The sequence below is a fragment of the Acanthisitta chloris genome, unplaced genomic scaffold (assembly GCF_000695815.1).
Source record: "Acanthisitta chloris isolate BGI_N310 unplaced genomic scaffold, ASM69581v1 scaffold1926, whole genome shotgun sequence".
NCBI classification, from domain to species: Eukaryota; Metazoa; Chordata; class Aves; order Passeriformes; family Acanthisittidae; genus Acanthisitta; species Acanthisitta chloris.
The window spans coordinates 22,049-41,617 of NW_008678527.1; the positions used below are offsets into that span (position 1 = coordinate 22,049).

The 19,569-nt window shown below is 38.4% G+C and overlaps 1 protein-coding gene across 1 annotated transcript in view; it reads right to left on the reverse strand.

Moving 5' to 3' along the window:
- Positions 1-16,885, reverse strand: part of MUC6 (mucin 6, oligomeric mucus/gel-forming) — a gene marked incomplete at its 5' end in the record, with an annotated part of 30,563 nt that extends 13,678 nt beyond the window's left edge. The window contains 16 exons of the mRNA XM_009076905.1: positions 37-89; positions 1,236-1,485; positions 2,569-2,701; positions 4,023-4,117; positions 4,646-4,807; positions 5,643-5,780; positions 6,040-6,112; positions 6,461-6,565; positions 6,802-6,940; positions 8,478-8,598; positions 9,594-9,716; positions 10,478-10,685; positions 11,686-11,795; positions 12,919-13,006; positions 15,130-15,256; positions 16,645-16,885. Coding sequence (XP_009075153.1) covers positions 37-89; positions 1,236-1,485; positions 2,569-2,701; positions 4,023-4,117; positions 4,646-4,807; positions 5,643-5,780; positions 6,040-6,112; positions 6,461-6,565; positions 6,802-6,940; positions 8,478-8,598; positions 9,594-9,716; positions 10,478-10,685; positions 11,686-11,795; positions 12,919-13,006; positions 15,130-15,256; positions 16,645-16,885 — 2,166 coding nt within the window. The remainder of the gene's footprint in view (positions 1-36; positions 90-1,235; positions 1,486-2,568; positions 2,702-4,022; positions 4,118-4,645; positions 4,808-5,642; positions 5,781-6,039; positions 6,113-6,460; positions 6,566-6,801; positions 6,941-8,477; positions 8,599-9,593; positions 9,717-10,477; positions 10,686-11,685; positions 11,796-12,918; positions 13,007-15,129; positions 15,257-16,644) is intronic.
- Between the last annotated feature and the right edge of the window lie 2,684 nt (positions 16,886-19,569).

Genomic DNA, 19,569 nt, shown 5'->3' on the forward strand with positions numbered 1-19,569 from the left:
AAATATGTTTCTAAGTAAACTGTATCAGACACTTACCTGCAGGATTTTGAGGTTTGCCTGTGCAGCTTAACTTCCCATTAACACAGTAGCTATGGAGAAAAAAAAAATAAATGCAATGCAATTCTTTCCTAATAAAGGAATTTTAATTTTTTTCCAAAATGACTTTGGTAAAAATGTTTCATTTATGTTACTAGCTCCTCCCCATCCTTCAAAATGGAACATCAGTCAATTTGTCTCTTTACTTTTTGCGTTATACAGTAATATCAGTTTTGCAAATGAATAGTAAGCTATTATCACTAGAAGGCAGTAATCACTATTACAATGGCCTGTCAGGTCATTCTTGAAGTTTATATATAGCTATCCAAATGCTGTTGATAAAATCTCCTACTTGGAATAATCAGATTTTACCTATCATTTTCTAATTTTTTCCATAACATTTCCAGGCTTAAGGTACGTCAAATGCTTTTTGTTCATTTAAGAATCTTTTTAGTTTAGGTAAAGGCAAAAAAGATTACTTGAAAAATAAACTTTTGCTATTAAAAATAAAGGGCTATTAAAGGGCTATTAAAAATTTGGGCTGGAATGGGGATAGTTTTCTTTGTGACAACTCAGTGGTCCTATGTTTTGAATTTGTGACCCAAACAGTGTTGAGAACACTACATTGTTTTGGTTATTGCTGAGCAGTGTCACAACATTCTCTGTTCCTCTCCTTGCTCTGCCAGAAGAAAGGAGGCTGAGAGTGCAAAAGAAGCTGGGAGGGGACACAGTCAGGACAGCTGACCCCACCTGACCAAAGAGATATTGTATATTATACTACATTATGTCAAGCTCAGCATTAAAAGCTCAGGTAAAGGATGTTCAAAGTTATTGCAGTTGCCTTCCCAAGAAACCAGTATGAGTGACAAATTCATGCTTTCTGGAAATGTCTAAACAGTTGCTTGCTGGTGGGAAGTCCTGAATCAATTCCTTACATAGCTTTGACTGCATATGCTGCTTTGCTTATTAAAAAACCTTATTTTGCTTATTTGCAATAAAGACATTTATTAAACTGTCTATATCTCAACCCACAAAGTTGCTTGTTTTTGTCCTTCTGATTCTCTTCCACATTTGGCTAAAGTGGAGTAAATTGCTGTGTGGTGCTTAGCTGCTTACTGCCCTTAACCCTCAACAGAGACACGTGGAGACTCCATCATGTCCATCTTTAGTTTGTTAATCGTTAAACTTGACACACTTACCAGGTGATCCCACCAGTCATTGTTGACTGGTCAGGCAGGATGTACTTTCTATCTTCTAAATAGCAGGGACAGTGAGATTTACGAACACACTCAAACTTGTGGTTCAAGTACATTCCTTCAGGACACTGGCAGCCTTCAACAGGGATATCAGTTGGATGGCATTCCAGAGCTCTGTTGGAGAGTGACAAGCATGTCCTGTCACATGCCTGAGTGTTGTAGCTGAATGTTTGATTGCCAGTGCAAGTAACGGCTGTAAAAACAAGACAAGAGTGTATGTTAAACTTCATTTACTCATCCTCTTCCTTGTGAAAGATAACTGTGCCTGTAATTTGCTGTGTATATTGTGTCAACAGCTTCAGTGCTTAAGGTTTCTGGTTGCTTCACTTCCAGTGGATGTGGAGCTGTAGCAAAAAGTATTGCAGACCAGGGTTTATGACCAACACTGTAGTTGTTCAGAAGTTTCATAAAGTTTAAATATTTTATTGGTTCTTGGGGTATCTTGGAATAAAATAATGCAAAGAGAAGCTTTGCAGAAATGTCAATGTGTTTTTGAATAACTGTGAAACCTGTGCCTATGTCTAAGTTGCATAATAAGAAAATCAAATCTGCACCCAGAATTTTTCCCAGTTCTTTCTCATTTTACAGTTCAATATAAATTTCTTTATCTGTCTATTCCATCACTTATTTTTCAAGTCCTGAAAGCATCCACATACTCACATTAAAGGATATGAATATTCTTTTTTATGTAGTCTTAAAATATCAGTCCTATTCTGATGGAGACTAGAAGATCATGCAAAAGGTTGGTATCTGTTATGCCATATCTGCTTTCCTCTTTTTTCTGTTCACTACTTTCCTCACTGCTCTTAAGATGATTTGGACATTGCTTCAAATATTGCATTACCATTTCCATTTTTTGTTGTATTATGACACATCTCTGATGTCAGCAGCTCCTGGAATACGACTTTTATACCTGCTGGTTGGCCTACTTGAGGAATATGTAGTTATTTTTGTAAACATTCACATTAGTGATACAGCAGTAGTGGCTGCCCCAACCCTGGCAGTGTTCAAACCAGGTTGGATGAAGGCTTGAGCAACCTAGTCTAGTGAGGAGGTGTCCCTGCCCATGGCAGGGGGTTGGGACTAGATGATCTCTAAGCTCCATTCCAACCCCTAAAATTCTATGATTCTAAGATTAGTTTTATAATATGTTTTTGCTCTTATTCAGTTTTGCCGTAAGCGACTCAAACATGGGAATATTCTAATTGGAAATAGGCAGACCTGTATCCATGCATTCATCTGATGGGAGAACATGAAAAGTTACTGGGATACTTACTACAGTTGTCCATACTGCTTCTCCAGTTCTCGAGGATTAAACCCATGGAACTGCATGCTCGTGCATATGATCCCAGAGCAGAGCAAATATAAGGAAAGGTCTCTTCATAATTACAGGCTTGGTAGACACATCTCTGCAACCAATACATGGAGAGTACTTTGTTACTGGAGAGGAAGTGCTAAATCCTGGAGGTATTCAAACAACATGTGGACATAGCACTTAGGGACATGATTTAGTGGTGAATTTGGCAGTGTTGTGTTTATGGTTGGACTCGATGATCTGAAAGATCTTTTCCCACTTGAATGATTCTATGATTCGACGCTGAATCGCAGAGCTAAATCATACAAATGCATATTACTGCATAACTGAAACTGATGAAAAATATCTAATTGCCTTATTGATGTAAATAAAATACACTTAGAACCTAAAAAATGCCTTTGTTTATTCACTGCTTGGCATTTTTAGTTTTCATAGAATCATAGAATCAACTGGGTTGGAAAAGACCTCCAAGATCATCAAGTCCAACTCTACCGTGGTTACTAGACCATGGTACTAAGTGCCACATCCAGTCTCATCTTGAAAACCTCCAGGGATGGTGAATCCACCACCTCCCTGGGCAGCACATTCCAATGCCTGAGCACTCTCTTTGCAAAAAATTCTCTTCCTAATATCTAAGCTAAACCTCCCCTGGCAGAGCTTGAGTCTGTGCCCTCTTGTCCTGCTGCTGGTTGCCTGGGAGAAGAGACCAACCCCCACCTGACTCCAACCTCCTGTCAGGGAGTTGTAGAGGGTGCTAAGGTCTCCCCTGAGCCTCCTCTTCTCCAGGCTAAACAATCCCAGCTCCCTCAGCCTCTCCTCAAGGATTAGATTTCCATATTACATTTGTAGCTAGAACTCAGTTCATTAAAGGTTTGTTTAATAAAATATAGTTTAATGCTCATATCAGAGCAATAAATGCTTTCATGTTTTGGTTTTTTTTTTTTTTAACATGTTTTTACTTTTCAGACATGTACTAAGTGCCAAATTAATGTTTTCATATCTTTCAATATCCAGAAGGAGAAAGTAGCATCCTAACACCTATTTAAAAGCTCAGAGTCTCCACGTTAACACATGTTTTTAGTGAGAAATGAGAGTGTGGCATTTTCAAAGTGTTTTGTGTAGATTGGCAAATATAATGAGCTCAATTATTCACATGGTAAAATCAATACTTTGTATAGGCAGAGTTGTTGTCATGGGCAACTGCAGCATGAGCAAAAATACCTTCTGAGTCATAGGGATGGGAATGGTGCCTAAGAACAAACAGACTTTTCGTGTGGTGGAGATATAGCTTTTGAAAACACACTTGTTCCTTGGCTTCTATGTATCACAGAGTCCAATGAGTGGGATGCTGTCTATGAGTACCTTCTGGTTTATATTTGGACTCCCTCTGTACACTGCCAATCATAATTTCCTACCTTGTAGAAAGGAATAGGGTTGACCACAGCATGGCATTTCTCAAACACTGTATCCTTCTTGGTAAGAATGGAGCAATGTGTCTCAGCAGATATTTCTAATGAAAGAAAATCATGGGCATTAAAAAGAGAAAGTTAGGGGGGAAAATGAAAAAGAAAGTTTTTATTTTAATGGATAGGTTACTCTAGGTGAACTTTGGCAATGACGGATTGAACAACAGGACAATGTTTTAGCTTGTTATCTTCCAGACTATACTGTTATACAAACAGCTCATTAGGGTTTTTTTTTAAGACCAATAGCAATAGAGACTTGGGAAGGCAAAGCCTAAATTTCAGTCACAGCACTGCTGAGCAAGCCTAAGACATCCATTACAATTTCACTGGCTAGATCACCAAAACACTCTCATTCACCATCACAATCCCAGGTCTCTAGAGTGGGATCTAATAAACTTTCACTTGACATATAGTCTAGAAATCAGAAGTGTCTTGTCGATGACAGAATTTGTGATATTCAATCATCTCAGTCTCTGCTTCTGTCAAACTCTCTCATTTTGCTGGTAGGGGCTTATGGAAGTGTCAGATAAAATGAGCTGGAAAGATCAGTTACAACAGGATCATCTACTTACTGTTTAGTTGACTCAAAGCACATGGGTCAGTATCTCTCTCTAAAGCAGGATGGCAATTTCCTGCCCTCCAGGAATCCACAAACAGGGAGGCTGTCCCTTCAGTGATATCCATGCTAGTCATGAAGTCATCTGTAGTGTCTCCATTGTAATTGCCACACAAACCTAGTAACATCAGAAATGTAAGAGATGGCTAAGTACATAATGGTTTATGTTTCATTCTATAATAGTGAGAAAACTGATTCAAAAGCTCTACATAGAGAATCAATTGAATACTCTGGGTCAAGTAGCCAGAGAATTTTGATTATGTACACATTTGGCCACTGAGTCTCTGCCTCCTCAAATTAAGAGTGTCTACTTCTATTCCATGACAAATTCATAAAGAAGGTTTTGGCTTGGTTTTAGAAATTAGTGGTTTTAAATAATGTAACAGAGAAAGGCCATGAAACACTTTTGCTGTTGCATGTTTTTTTTGTGTATATAAAATCTATAATGACGAAGAATACGCATTTAGACTTTTGTAAAAGCTAAAGCCTCTCTGTAATTCCCCATAATCAGAATGAAAAATATGCCTATGTGGCTAATGTTGCTGTGCAATAAACAAACATCTCCATCTGGTGCTTATCAGCTGAGAAGCTTTCAGATTCTTAGGCTCATATGTTTACAGTGATCATGCAACACATTCAGAGAACCATGTGCTCCAAGTTGTAGAAACCACACAGATTTTTGTTGCTCCTTCATTGTATAGTAAAGCACATTTTGAAGAAGGCACACACAAACCCCATGAAGAACAGTATGGTATTATGCATGAAAAATGTGGCCCTTCTAACTTCATCGATTTGCTTTAAAGCTATTAGTGAAAAAAATATTCTTAGCACATAGATTTTGTAATGCAGGTTTGTTTGGGTTTTTAGTTGAACACAGAGAAAAAAGTTTATTTCTTAAAGGCTGAGTATTAAATTTTCAAAATTATATTTTGCATGAGGATTAGAATACTTACCCAGTGTTCTGTCTCTGAACTGTGATCCAACTTTCACATAGGCCTGGAACACAGGTGATGTTTGAACTAAAAGTTCCAGCCCAAAGGTTGTGTGCATCTGAACATACATTGAGGACTGTCTGAAAACAGTGATGTCTCCTAAAAGAACAGGGACATATAGAAATAGAGATTTTGGTGATGCAGCAAGGTAATGGTTTTAATGCATATATAAGTGTTCTAGCATTCTGGCTACACAACTCTTCTCCTCCTACACACAACTCTTCACAGAGGAACAGATGCAATGGGAATGACTTTACCGTTCCTCTAAAACCTCTGTATTAGCAACTGAAAAACTGCAAAAGATGTTGGGTTTTGTAAATCAGACATTTGGATATAGCTTATATTCCCCTATTTTTACCTGATCTGTAAGGTAGTCGCTTAAGTTCATCATCATCAGTAAGAAGATCATTCTGAGAAATCACAATTTTGTCCTGTAAGAAGACATGGAATCAGAAGTAATTATCTGTAATGATGGTATGTCCATGTTCTTTAACTTAAGCAACCACATTGTTAATGACTTACATAACAGCAAAAGATTGAGTCAAGCATTTTCTCACATGTTATTACACACTGCTATTAGTTTTCACTTTGAAAATGCTCTGACTTTCTGAGTAGGTGTAGCAACTGACATCTTTACTGTGTATCCATGAGCAGGAACATATCTTTACTCTCTATCCCTGATAATTTTTCAGTTCAGGCTACTAGCAATGACCTCAAGTACTAATTTTGCTAATCTGGTTACTGAAATGCTGGATGGAACCTGTGAATGGAGTACCTACCTTTGCAGATAGGTAAATTATTGCACTAAGTGACGTCTCAGAATGGGAATAACCTGTCTTATCATATACAGCCATTAGGGTTCCATTGTGTGGCAGGCTGGGACTCTAGAGGAAAACAGTAAAAAGAGCAGTCTATGTCAGAATAACCATGATTACATGTAGAATATATATTTTAGGATATTCTAGTTTGTGTTCTAGTAAGAAACCAAAGAGAGACTAAAATACATCCATTTGAAATTTTGTGTTTCTAGTCTATTCTAGTTTGTGTTCTAGTATCTCTAGTAAGAGAGACTAAAATATATCCATTTGAAATTTTGTGTTTCTAGTCTGCAGGAAATTACCTTCATAAGAACATAAGTGCAAACCCCATGGAATCTGTATGACCTGGAATCAAACGTGGTAACAAAGGAGCCTCCTTCCAGTGAACACCTTCCAGGGCAGGGCAAGTCTTTGCAGTTCCACTGACCCATCGTACATTTACTGTGGAAAACAAGAAATTCTGTGTGAGGTTATTCTTGTACTGAGGCCCTATTTACCAGCAGATGATTTGATCCTCCTGGCTGGAGGTTTCTCTGTAACTGATCCGTACTAAGGCCCTATCTACCAGCAGATGATTTGATCCTTCTGGCTGGAGGTTTCTCTGTAACTGATCAAAACTGGTTAATGAACACAGTGTGACATATACATAGAACCACAGAAATGTAGGGGTTGGAATGGACCTTACAGATCATCTAGTCCCAACCCCCTGCCCTGGGCAGGGACATTTCCCACTAGACCACATTGCTCAAGGCTTCATCCAGCCTGGCTTTGAACACTGCCAGGGCTGGGGCTTCACCTCCCTGGGCAACCTGTGCCAGTGTCTCGCCACCCTCACAATAAAAAGCTTTTTCCTAATATCTAACCTACATTTCCCCTCTTTCAATTTGTACCCATTGCCCCTTGTCCTATTGCTGCAGCTCCTAAGAGTCCCTATGCAGCTTCCCAGGAGCCCCTTCAGATACTGAAAAGTTGCTCTGAGGTCTCCATGCAACCTTCTCTTCTCCAGGCCGAACAGCCCCAACTTCCTCAACCTGTTTTCATAGGGGTGATACTTCAGTCCTCTAATCAACTTTGTGGCCTCCTCTGGACTTGCTCTAACAGTTCCATGTCCTTCTTACCTTGAGGACACCAGAACTGTGTGCAGTATTCCAGATGGTGTCTCACGAGGGCAGAGTAGAGGGCAAGAATCACCTCCTTTGATCTGCTGCCCGCACATCCTTTTGATGTAGCTCAGGATTTGGTTGACTTTCTGGGCTCAAGTGCTCACTGCAGCTCATGGTGAGTTTCTTGTCAACATTCTGAACATTAGATTCTAAACTTTCAGTTCCAATGCTTTGGAATTTTTCTTTACACTCTAAAAACTCAAACATTAGATTCTAAAACCTTCAGTTCCACTGCTTCGGAATTTTTCTTTACACTCTAAAAACTCAGCTACCTCCTAGTAATGGAATATGTCATTTGCCTCACTTTTCCATTCTACACTTTGATTTTCTTTGTGTATAATCATTTTCCGTTCTACACTTTGATTTTCTTTGTGTATATCAGTTGAAGTTGTTCATCTTCACTCGAAGTTGCTGAACTCTTGTATTATCAGCAAACTTTCTTGAATCATGAAAAGTTCATCATTACAGTTCTGAGGACCAAATTCCATTATTTATCCTTTTTTTCACTTATTAGAATTCTCATAGTAAGATACATGACACACACACAAAATTAGTCCCCTTTGAAAAGTACTAAGTTTACATCCAATTTCAAAGAGGAGGTAAAAATGCTACTGTTTTGTGTGGCCTGATATTTATATTTATACAGACTAATCAGAAAATGAGACATGTACATCTTCAATTACAAATACATGACATGTGCACTGGAAGAAGGTGATCTCAGGGATGCTATGATATATTTGCAGATGCCCTCTGAAAAGTCAGGTCATTGGTGAAGGTGCTCTTCATTCTCTCATGAAAGTACCATTACTACTCACCAGGTCCTACATGCTGCTTTCATGGTCTCACCAGGAGCATATATTTTCCCATTCAGTGTACATGGACACTGGTTAATGTGAACACACGTTCGATTCTTTGAGATGTCATCAAGAACAGTTCCTGCCAAAGAAGATAAACAAAATAAATACTTTTCCACATCCTTACTTAGCACTAAAGTTATTACAGCTTGAATGCTTTCTGAAATTAGCTGGAGAATGCTATTTTGGCAGAGCCAGTGCCTATACTTAGAGATCTAAACCTGCAGGAAATTTTCTCTTAATTAAAATCCCAAGTGATAACAGAGTTTGGCTGGCAATTGCAGGCAATTGTCTCATTTTGAAATCAGAGCTTAATTTGAAATAATAATGAGCTTGAAATTTTTTTTGAGGGCGTTGGTTGGTTTTGGGGGTTTGTTTGGTGCTGGGCTTTTTTATTAGGTGGGGGTTTTTTGTTGGTTTTGGTTTGCTATGACACTCTAACAAACTTGGGAATTTTAAAGAACAGACACATTCTGTTTCCTAGAGTACTAAGCCTAGTTTTAAATATATAGCTCACAATGCATTATTTTTAACTAAAATAAATTAGTGATGATATTGATGTACAGACACACATTGGAGGATATTTCAGTTCTGAAATTTCAAGAAACAATGCGAGTGATAGCAATAACTAAAATTTTTGTAGGAAGTTCATCTTGAACTATTTTAAAGGGAATTACAAAATGCCCATAATATTGCAGAAACCCTCTGAGGTATACTACAACTTGTTGGTGCCACTGGGGACTAGATAACTGTTTGGGAAAGGAAATGAATTAAGCTTACTCAACATATATTATAGTACAGAACTGTGAGTAGGTGGCACATCGTTATCCCATCAGAAATCACAGTTGTGTGAGGAAAATGTTTTCATAGCTGTGTTCTTGCAAATAGTGACCGAGCATCGTTAAGGATCATGATTAATCAAGACTCCAGTTATGTTATGCTAGCTGAGAAGCAGTAGTTCTAGCAGCACAATGCCCTGAAATGCACAGCTAGTTCATTATTAAGCAGTCTATTCCACTTGACTGGATATATGCAAAAACCAGTTGTATCATTCATTTAGGTATGATGAAATGATACCTTCTGGACAAAAGCAGCCGTAGGTACAGTGACTGGAACAGCTGTACTCTGGGTTGGAACAGGTTTTAATACATGGAGAACCACATTCCTCATAGATTTGGTTAGCAGAACATTTTCCCACAGCTGCAACAAACAGTGGAAGTGTTAAGACTTTTAAACTGTAAACATAGAAGAATGTTTCATCTGCCACCAGGAAGGAGAAAACCTTGTGATTTCTAGCACTAATGTTCTCTTGTCCTGCCTCAACACTCAGTTTATCTTCTGAGTATTCATCATTACCATCATGTTCACTTGAGCTTTTAGTCATTTCTTTTTCATGCCCTATTTATTGGAAATATCTTTGAGAAGCTTGAAGAATGGCAAACAGTCCATACTGCAGCCTAATGAACTACCACAAACTAGGTTTCCTGTAGTACTTGAAGGCTTTACTTCCAGTCAGTACTTATAAATGAGAAGGTTGAGCATCTGAAAAAAAGATTACTGAAAATCTCCTATGAACAAAAGGAACCATGGCAATTGTTAACAAAAAGGTGCAAAGACTTCATGGGTCATTTAAAAGTGCTCTCTCTTCACTGGCAAATTTGCTAAGTGCAATAATGAAAAAGCTGCACTAAGAGAGAACAGTCTCCTGTTGGAAGTTTGATAAATTCATCAGTTTTCGTTTGGTGGATGTTTCTCTGTTTTACTGTCACTGATCAAGATGTAGGAGCTATAGTTTGAGCTTCCTTCTTCTCCTTTGAAGTTTCCTTGTTCTCCTTTTTATTGCTTTATCAATGGTCACTGTTGTCTTAAGAAAATAATTTTTTGATTCAGCACAGTAGAGACTTTTTCTCAGACTCTGTTTCAGTTAAGTACAGTCACACAAATAAACCATTTGAACTTACAGCAGAAGTTTTCAGTTCTCCAGTTGAATACCATTTGGTGAGCCATAGCACATTGCCTTGAATACTCTGACAGTGTAGAGCAAGTGCAATTGTTTTGTCCTGGCTCACTGCAGTCCTGCATATCAAGCTGGCAACGAATGACAAACCCATCCTTTGGCACACTGCAGGTTGGTGACACCAAGTTAAGTAGCTGAGAGCAGATCATGGCCTAAATAAAAAGAAAATTGTTCCTAGTAGTGTTTCCTCCATATGAAAACCACCATGAAATATCACTCCTAATTATGATTTTCTTGTTGGTTTGTTTACTTCCCCCCCTACAGTTTATTAATATGTATTTAACTTTCAATGCATGAGAAATTTGCAAATAGAAGGGAATATAAATCCATTGTGTATTGGAAAGAACTTGATATATTGAGTTAAGTTCACTTCTCATGATGTTGAAAATTAAGTCATTCTTTCTGTGGATCAATCCTCCTACAAATGGCCGAGAACATTACACGCAGGAGGTATGTTCTGTAAGAGAGAATCAGTTCCAGAGCACACATCCCAGATGTAAAGATAGCAAAACTCATTCCTCTTTGAGCAAGCACTCATACGTTTTTTTAGCCTGTCATATTTGTATTGCCTGTCATGTTGCCTACTGACACTCATGCGTTTTTTTAGCCTGTCATGTTTGTATTGCCTGTCATGTTGCCTACTGCAGTATAAGGTCTCAAAGACTCCCAGGCATGCTGATTTTCTTTTCACCTAGAATTGTAAGTGATAGCAGTTGACAGTGGTTGTGCCTGTTATCAGTGCTGTTATCTGGCAACATGTTTTAGGCATCATGAATGTCTTTAAGTCTGTACAGGTTGATGTATGTACAGTACAATGTCAGGTCTCTAGTTTTTCAATAGAAAGTTCTTAAAGCTCCACTGATTTCCATCAATTTCCTGTGATGACCTGCATGAAACTTCAGAAAGATGTGAGCTAAATGCTGGTTGGTTTTATGAGTGATGTAATCTAGCATTCAAAATGCCTGTGGGCTTTTATTGAAATGTATTTTCATGCAAAGAACCCCTTTTCTTTCTCATAGCATGCTGTACAAATTTTGATTTTATCCCTTTTCATGAAGTCAGTTTTATGAAACCAATGCCTCTCTTGTTCTTGATGCTATCTTTCCCTCTCTGTTAAGAATCCTGCTGCAGAGAAGCCAGGATCTTTCTTACATATTTTTTGTGAGGAGTGGTGGAAATTGGTATCTCCTCAGACAGGCAGATCTCAGTCGGATCATCCATTTTTTGCAATGCAGCAAATTTATATGTATCCAGCAATTCACCTGTAAATTGAAGGGTTATAATTTGTCAGGAAAAAGCCTGCATTGATTTCTTTACTTTTTGCTGTAATGTAGCAAAATCAAATTCTACTCTTTGACTGTAATGTCCTAGTAATTAATCTTCCTGATTACAACAACTGCCTCTTTTGCCCTTCACCTGTAGTCTATTAAATAGAGCATACTTTTATCACCTTGATAATTTCTTTGAGCTATTTCCCAGTCTATCACATCTACCACCTTACATGCTACCAGCTGCTACTGTTTTTCTGCTGGCTGTGTTATCTTTTGCCAGCTGCTAGTTCATGCCTCTTCTCCTCATCCCCCGTTCTTCTATTTTCCCCATATGTGGGGTTAAATTCATCACAATCAAGAAATTATTGTATACCTTTTAGAACTCATTTCTGTGGTGTGTATAGAAAATGACATCTGTCTGCATTGATCTAAGATTAATTTACTCTGCAATTTAATGTCTTCACACTTGCACTGTCGATCAGATTAGCAGCTTTTTAAGCAAATCTGCCCAACATCCCAATTTTTTTCCCATTGTGGAGTGGTCTTGTCATACCTTTAAGATTAAACCAAGCTGGAAGATATGCTTCAAGAGTGTGTGTAACAAGCTACAACTACTAATGGGCACTAGATCACCAGACCACGTTAGAACAACTTGGAAGTGAACCCCCCAAACCAGATACAGTGGAGATGCCAAGTCCTCAGCACAAGCTATTTTTTTATAAAGATCTACACTTATAGGGACACACAACTTGTTAATGTACTTGTCCACTATGTTCTTTTTATTATAGCCTCATTCTTGCTTCTGCCTACAGTAATTATCTCTCTCATTGTGCCTAGCTATGAACCTAAACTGTTGGGAGGGAAAATGTGATCCTTACTACATGTATCTAAAATATAAAAGAGTCCTTATCACTAACCTGAGGAACACACAAGATTATCATCATAGCAGATAATAGTGTAGAGCACAACACTGATAGCTATGTTGGTGACCTATGGGACTGCTTGACTGAATTCTGAAACTGAGTGAGCACTCATAGCAATGTTATTACAGTATTAAAATTTCACCTTGGCTCACTTTAACTAGTTCTCCTTCCACCTGAAACATCTATCTTACCTTTATTCACAAACTCATTCAATTCATAGCCATCATAGTTTCCACACATTCCACAGGTTTTCCCCATGTACTTTTTTTCAGCCAAAACCTAAAATGAAATAGAACAAAACATTTAAAAGGATCGCTCTAAGTAAAATTATCTATGCAGCATTACCTTTCTCAAGCAAATGCACTCGAAGGACCCAATTAAAGGTGATCCTTCTCATTAATTTTTGTGACTTTTCTCAAGCAAATTCACTCGAAGGACCCAATTAAGGGTGATCCTTCTCATTAATTTTTGTGACATGTTTGGAGCAAAGGTTTTGTAAACAGTAATGCCTTTTCCCATTAGGCAAATAGTGATTGGGGTTTTTTTTCTAAATGAATGAACGACATTTGAAGACATTGAGAGGGAAGGGGGTGATAATATTTAAAGGGGGAGAAAAAAAAAGAAAGGAAATAATCGCAGAATCATAGACTTTAGGGGTTGGAATGGACCTTACAGATCATCTAGTCCCAACCCCCTGCCCTGGGCAGGGACATCTCCCACCAGAGCACGTTGCTCAAGGCTTCATCCAACCTGACCTTGAACACTGCCAGGGTTGGAGCAGCCACCACGTCCTTGGGCAAACTGTTCCAATGTCTTGTGCTGTATCCTTGCTCATATCTTTGTTGTCAAGGCATGATTTTCAGGTTTCTTAAGAAATTGAAGGTTACAGGAAGAAAATATCTTTTCAGAAGAAGGTTATTCAACTATCTATTACTTTGGAGACTAAAGTGGTAGCACTACTACTGGCTACAATCAATGACTTAATATGAAAACCTCAGATAGGAGGAAATTATCTGACTATATGAAGAATACAGTTTGTACTCAATACAGTAGGATTTATATATGTGATCATACTGCTGATAAATCTCCCAGAAAATTTAGTACCTATCAATCTCCCTGTTTAAACAAACACCAGTTTAGAATTCAGTGTCTTTTGTGGCAATACCATTGCAAGTCACACTAAGAAAATGTATCCTCTTCTCTGGAATCTATCAGGGATTTGGGAGAGAAAAGCTGAAAAGATTCAAGAAAAGGAAAGGAACAAAGAAACCAGTAGAAGCACTTTATGCTTGAAACCAAAGGATGTCCAGGGGAAGCACAGTAGAAATGACTAAACTATGGCATACAGTATTAAATTCTGCACAACTTTAAACAACTTCAACATTCCTTTAGTAAAACATGAGAGCTACTGAAGAGTCTGAGGAAAGACAGATCTCAACACTGGTGGCTTTAGTTAACTGCCAATCATAGGATCCTAGAATCAGCCGGGTTGGAAAAGATCTCTAAGATCTTCAAGTCCAACCCTACTGTGGTTACCAGACCATGGCACTAAGTGCCACATCCAGTCTCATCTTGAAAACCTCCAGGGATGGTGAATCCACCACGTCCCTGGGCAGCACATTCCAATGCCTGATCACTCTCTTTGCAAAAAAAATCTCTTCCTAAAATCTAACCTAAACCTCCCCTGGCAGATCTTGAGTCTGTGCCCTCTTGTCCTGCTGCTGGTTGCCTGGGAGAAGAGACCAACCCCCACCTGACTCCAACCTCCTGTCAGGGAGTTGTAGAGGGTGCTAAGGTCTCCCCTGAGCCTCCTCTTCTCCCGGCTGAACACCCCCAGCTCCCTCAGCCTCTCCTCATGCCACTTGTGCTCCAGTCCCTTCACCAGCCTCGTTGCTCTTCTCTGGACCTGCTCCAGCACCTCAATGTCCCTCCTGAACTGAGGGGCCCAGAACTGAGCACAGGATTCAAGGTGTGGCTTCACCAGTGCCGAGTCCAGGGTCAGAATCACCTCCCTGGTCCTGCTGACCACACTGTTCCTGATCCAGGCCAGGATGCCATTGGCCTTCTTGGCCCCCTGAGCACACTGCTGGCTCATGTTCAGCTTTCTGTCTCTCCACACTCCCAGGTCCCTTTCTGCCTGGTGCTCTCCAGCCACTCTGTCCCCAGCCTGGAGCTCTGCATGGGATTGTTATGGCCAAAGTGCAGGACCAGCACTTGGCCTTGTTAAACCTCATCCCATTGGAATCAATGCTGCAAGTGAAAGGAAAATGTAGGTATGAAATACAACGTTCTTTATTTCAAGAGGAATGGATGAAGCAGAAAAAGAACAAATATTCAAATAGTACATGCATGCAAAAGCAGTGAGAATTTTCTTTTCTGCTTTATGAGAACATTTTACTAACCATGAGATAGTCATCATTGTTCCACATGACAACTAGTTCCATCTCCATCAGCTTGGCCACCAGGCGGATGTTGCGTCCGTAAGGTGCTATTTGAATTCCATTGCTGGCATAAGGCAACTTAATAACCCTGAGGTAAGGCAAGAAGAGAAATCAACCTTCCTACTCCAACATTATGCAGGTATTACTCATCTATTTTGGATATGATACATATACAGTCTGAGTACTTGTAGCACCATGAAATAGAATTTTTTTCCTTTGTAGCTGTGACTTTTCAAGAGACATTTAAATTTCTGTTTGAAAAACAATGTCAGCAGTTCCAAAGAAAAATCACCAGAAAATTGGTGCATAGTGATTCTACTAGTGAAAATGTTTGCACAGGACTTGGCATCTGGATTTGGTTTGGTTTTATTAGGGTATAATTGCATGTTTTAAGAGCTCACAACAATAAAGTTTGTGTGGTAGAACTATTGATTATCCTGAAGAGATTTCTATGGACTGCAACCTATTAATATAAGAATTATTGTTATGACAGAAAACTGACAAGCTTAGAACAACCCATAGTGGAAATGTTGCAGCAGAATTAGGTTTCCAACCTTGCAGATGAATTCTGGTGTCACAAACTAACAACATTAAAGAAGAAATAAATTTTGCAATGTGCTCAGCATCTGATACAATCATGAGGAAGAAGTTGACTGAAAGGGACCAGCTCAGTCATGGCATTTGGCTCTTATCAGTGTAGGACATGAAACTTTGGGCTAGGCCCATAGATACAGCTTTTCTGGAATATAAACTCAAAAAAGGAAGTTTTTCTAAATACAGTTTGCTAAATTAAGGTACAGTGCAAATTGTGGTTTTGTTATGACAGTTAATGCAGTAAGATACAGGCAATCCACAGTCAGTTATTTTCCATATCCACATGTACTCAGAGACAAAAATTCAACACTGCCCATCTAATAAAAATGTTGAAATCTTCCTTGAATAAATTTCCTTGTATGGGAGCAATTTGTTCAGAGGAATGAACATATTCAATATTTTTCTCTTAGTTTTATAGTTAAGTTTCTCTTATACCCTATATATGTTTTATCTTTAGCATAGAGGGTTTAGAATTATCCAAATCAAATGAACTCTAAGCAAAACACAGGAATTTCAACTAGTACCTACTAAAGGGCATAAGCTGTTTCATCTGTGCTTGTAGTAGAGACAAGCATAGGAAAACTGGTAGTATCTAGGAGACTGCAGTTACAGTTCAAGAGCTGTTTTGGTCTGAGAAGATTAGTTTAACCCTTTGCATACACAAATGTACTCTAAGCTTGATTCAAATAACTGCAAATGAAATACTTATCCAGAGAGTGTGAATGCTTGATGGGAAGCAATGGGAGTAGAATCCAGTCAGATGTGTTAACTTCAATCATTTGTTGACTCATTTTTAATGCAAAGTAGTCTTTAGTGCAACTACTATATAACTCCTTGCCTTCTTTAAACATTTCCCTCCCCCCATTCATCACAGAATCTTACCCAATGCTCCTGATAGAAATGCTGCCTTTCTCAACAATGACAACAGAAGGTCCAAGCTCAATAATGATTCTTGCAATTTTTTTGTCCAGCCCACGGCGGAACTGAATGTTGAAGTCTGGGCTGGCTTCATCACATACAGTTGCAAAGATATAGTTGCAAGTCCCAGTGAAGTCATACTGGTATTTATCAAAGGTGGAAAAATGCCCTCCACCCCATGTAGAACAGGAATCCTTGCTCAAAACTATCAAAGAGAAAGAGGAAAAATGGATTTAGGTCTCATAATGGCATATCAAATATAAACAGTAGGAAAGGGTATTAAGTTTCTACTCAGATTAATTATGTAAACAACATCCTAGCACTCATTTTTTAAAAATCTTAAGTCAGGAAGTGAAACAACATTCAGAGTGAGAACAATATTCTTATTTACTGTAATCAGAGGAGAGTTCCCTAACTTCCTGGTTTGGGAACCACCCTTCCAATTCCTTCATGGAAGGTTTACCATCCTGTTTGAGTCTGCTTGATCTGTTTGCAAAGGCAAGAGCTTGCTACTGGAGAGACCTTTAACACCTCAGGCACATCATTTACCAAGCTATCTATGGCATTGCTGTATCATGATTAATTGCATGGTCAGATATCCAAAGACAGTCTTCAAAGCCCAACTTTTAAGTCCCCACTTTCTTAGCTCTGTGTTTGTACAATAAAGTTCCAGCCAGCTTTATAAACATAAGGAAAGTTTTAACCAGTTTTTTTCTTTTTAGGAAGTGATCACTTTTCATCTGAATGGACAGATTTTTGGAGGTGGAAATGAATCATAAAAAGAGATACAACTCCAGCACTGGTTGTTAGATAGTTCTGTACCTACTTAAAGCATTTGAACAGTCCCTCTGAAGTTGACAGTTCTACTGAAGTCAGCAAAATCATGTCCTCAAGTTTATATTTCTAGACTCAGATTCTTTTAATTTTTTAATCATTTTTGCATATGATATTATATGAAACTCAGGTTTCTTAGAATCACAAAGTATCAGGTAAGTCTAGCAAAGTCTACCAGCAAATTATATTCATTGTTTTAAAGCCAAAACACTTTTTTTAACTAAAGGAATGATCAAATGACTACAGAATGCTAAAGGTTTTATCCAGGTCATGTAGAAAATACTGTTTCCCAATGAGCTGTTACCTGTTGGCAAAAAGTACTCCTCTTCCATACTTCTGTTCTGTCCAGGAGGTCTGACTGGAAAATAGGAATCGGCTAATTGTTAGCATCGATCCTTCATGCCCAAGTCCAGCCAGTTCAACATGTTGTGTTTGAGTGGTGCTGACTACCAAACCCCAGAGTGTGCCAAGGAATGATTATCTGGGGTCAGAGTGCACTACTTGCCCCTTTCTATAAATACAGGAGCGTGTTCAGTGTATTTGGTTTTATTTAAATCTTATCAAAGAAAAATAACAAATGGGAATGTCAATAAGTCAAGAAAGTTTAAAATTAGATTATATATTTGCCTGTTGAGGTCAGGTTTTATTAAATAATAGCAAGGGATTTTCCTTTAATTTGTGTACAACCATGCTCTACTGTTCCTCTTGTAAGAACAAACAGAAGACAGATGAGTTCCAGACTATTTGGGATTATTTTATCTGATCACAACTCTTATGATTAACTTCTTATAGTTTTTCCATGCTTACGATGGATGAGAATTCACCTAATTTAAGCCTCTCTCAGATTCTCTGCCTAAAGAAATGCTTCTTATTATAATAAATTTGCATTTTATATAATTCTTTTTGTTCTACACTTCTGCATTTTCTCCAAACTAAGTAAAGAATTTCACTGTCAAGCACTGAAATGCAGCAAGGTTTGGAGTATATGGAATTGCTTTTCAATGGTGTGAAGAAGTAAAGCATAGTATTTTAATGTAAAACATTAAGATTACAGATTACTGGGAAGTATGCCTGTAAATAGAATATGATTGATTTTTTTCCCACACTATTAGGGCTGATATCAATACTTATTTAGAAAGAATCTTGTGAAAATTGTGTATTTTCAGGAGGGTTATAGCCTTCTGTGTCCTGTCTTAGCAGAGGAACATTGTGCTCTGTAAAATACAGTATATAAGCTAGTGTGATGATGTTTACTCATTCTTGCCATAGAAAACTAAATGCTTAATGAATGAAATTTAAATTGAAAAGTCAGTGCCTCATATTCCTTCAGAAAAGAACATGTGAAAAGTTATATTGGTTCTGACCAAGGGTTGATGTAGCTCTGTATTTTGTTTCCAGCAGTGATAATTAACAGACTGCCCAAGGGAAGATTGCCATCAGGTCAAGCATATATGCTTCCACAGATACTCTCTCAGTCTCCAATTATTTTCAGTTCAGGGAATTCTGTGAGGCTATTGGGATTTCTCTGCTTACCCCTCCCTTGTGGCCTGACTTTCAAGTCCTTGCTTAGCCTCCTTTTAAACAGAACCAAAATTTCTTTCTAACAGAAAATGCTACAATCACTGCTGTCAAAATATACCATTTTAATTAGGAGTTAACATTTTAATGATATCTGCCTTTCAGCACTTCTGATAGCTGATATTTTTAGTACTTTGAAGATATAATATGCCCTATAATACTACTTTTCCTTTAGCACTGCACACATTTTTGCATAAGTGAGATAGTAGTATCTTACTCTCTTTTGTATTTCTTAGATTCAGAAGGACTAGCACAAATTCACAGTAAGTAGGTAGCTGGAGTTAATTTTGGGTACAGGTTTGGATGCATGCACAGAACTACTCTTTGGAGTTAAGGAAAATCTGCTGGGAAACTACCAGAACTGTGGCAGCAGTGGGTACAGCTGGCACAGCTCCATGTTGAAGCAGAGATCTCTCCATAACCTGACTCCCCACTGGCTGCTGGCTACAAAGGTGAGGAAGAACTAATCCATACTCT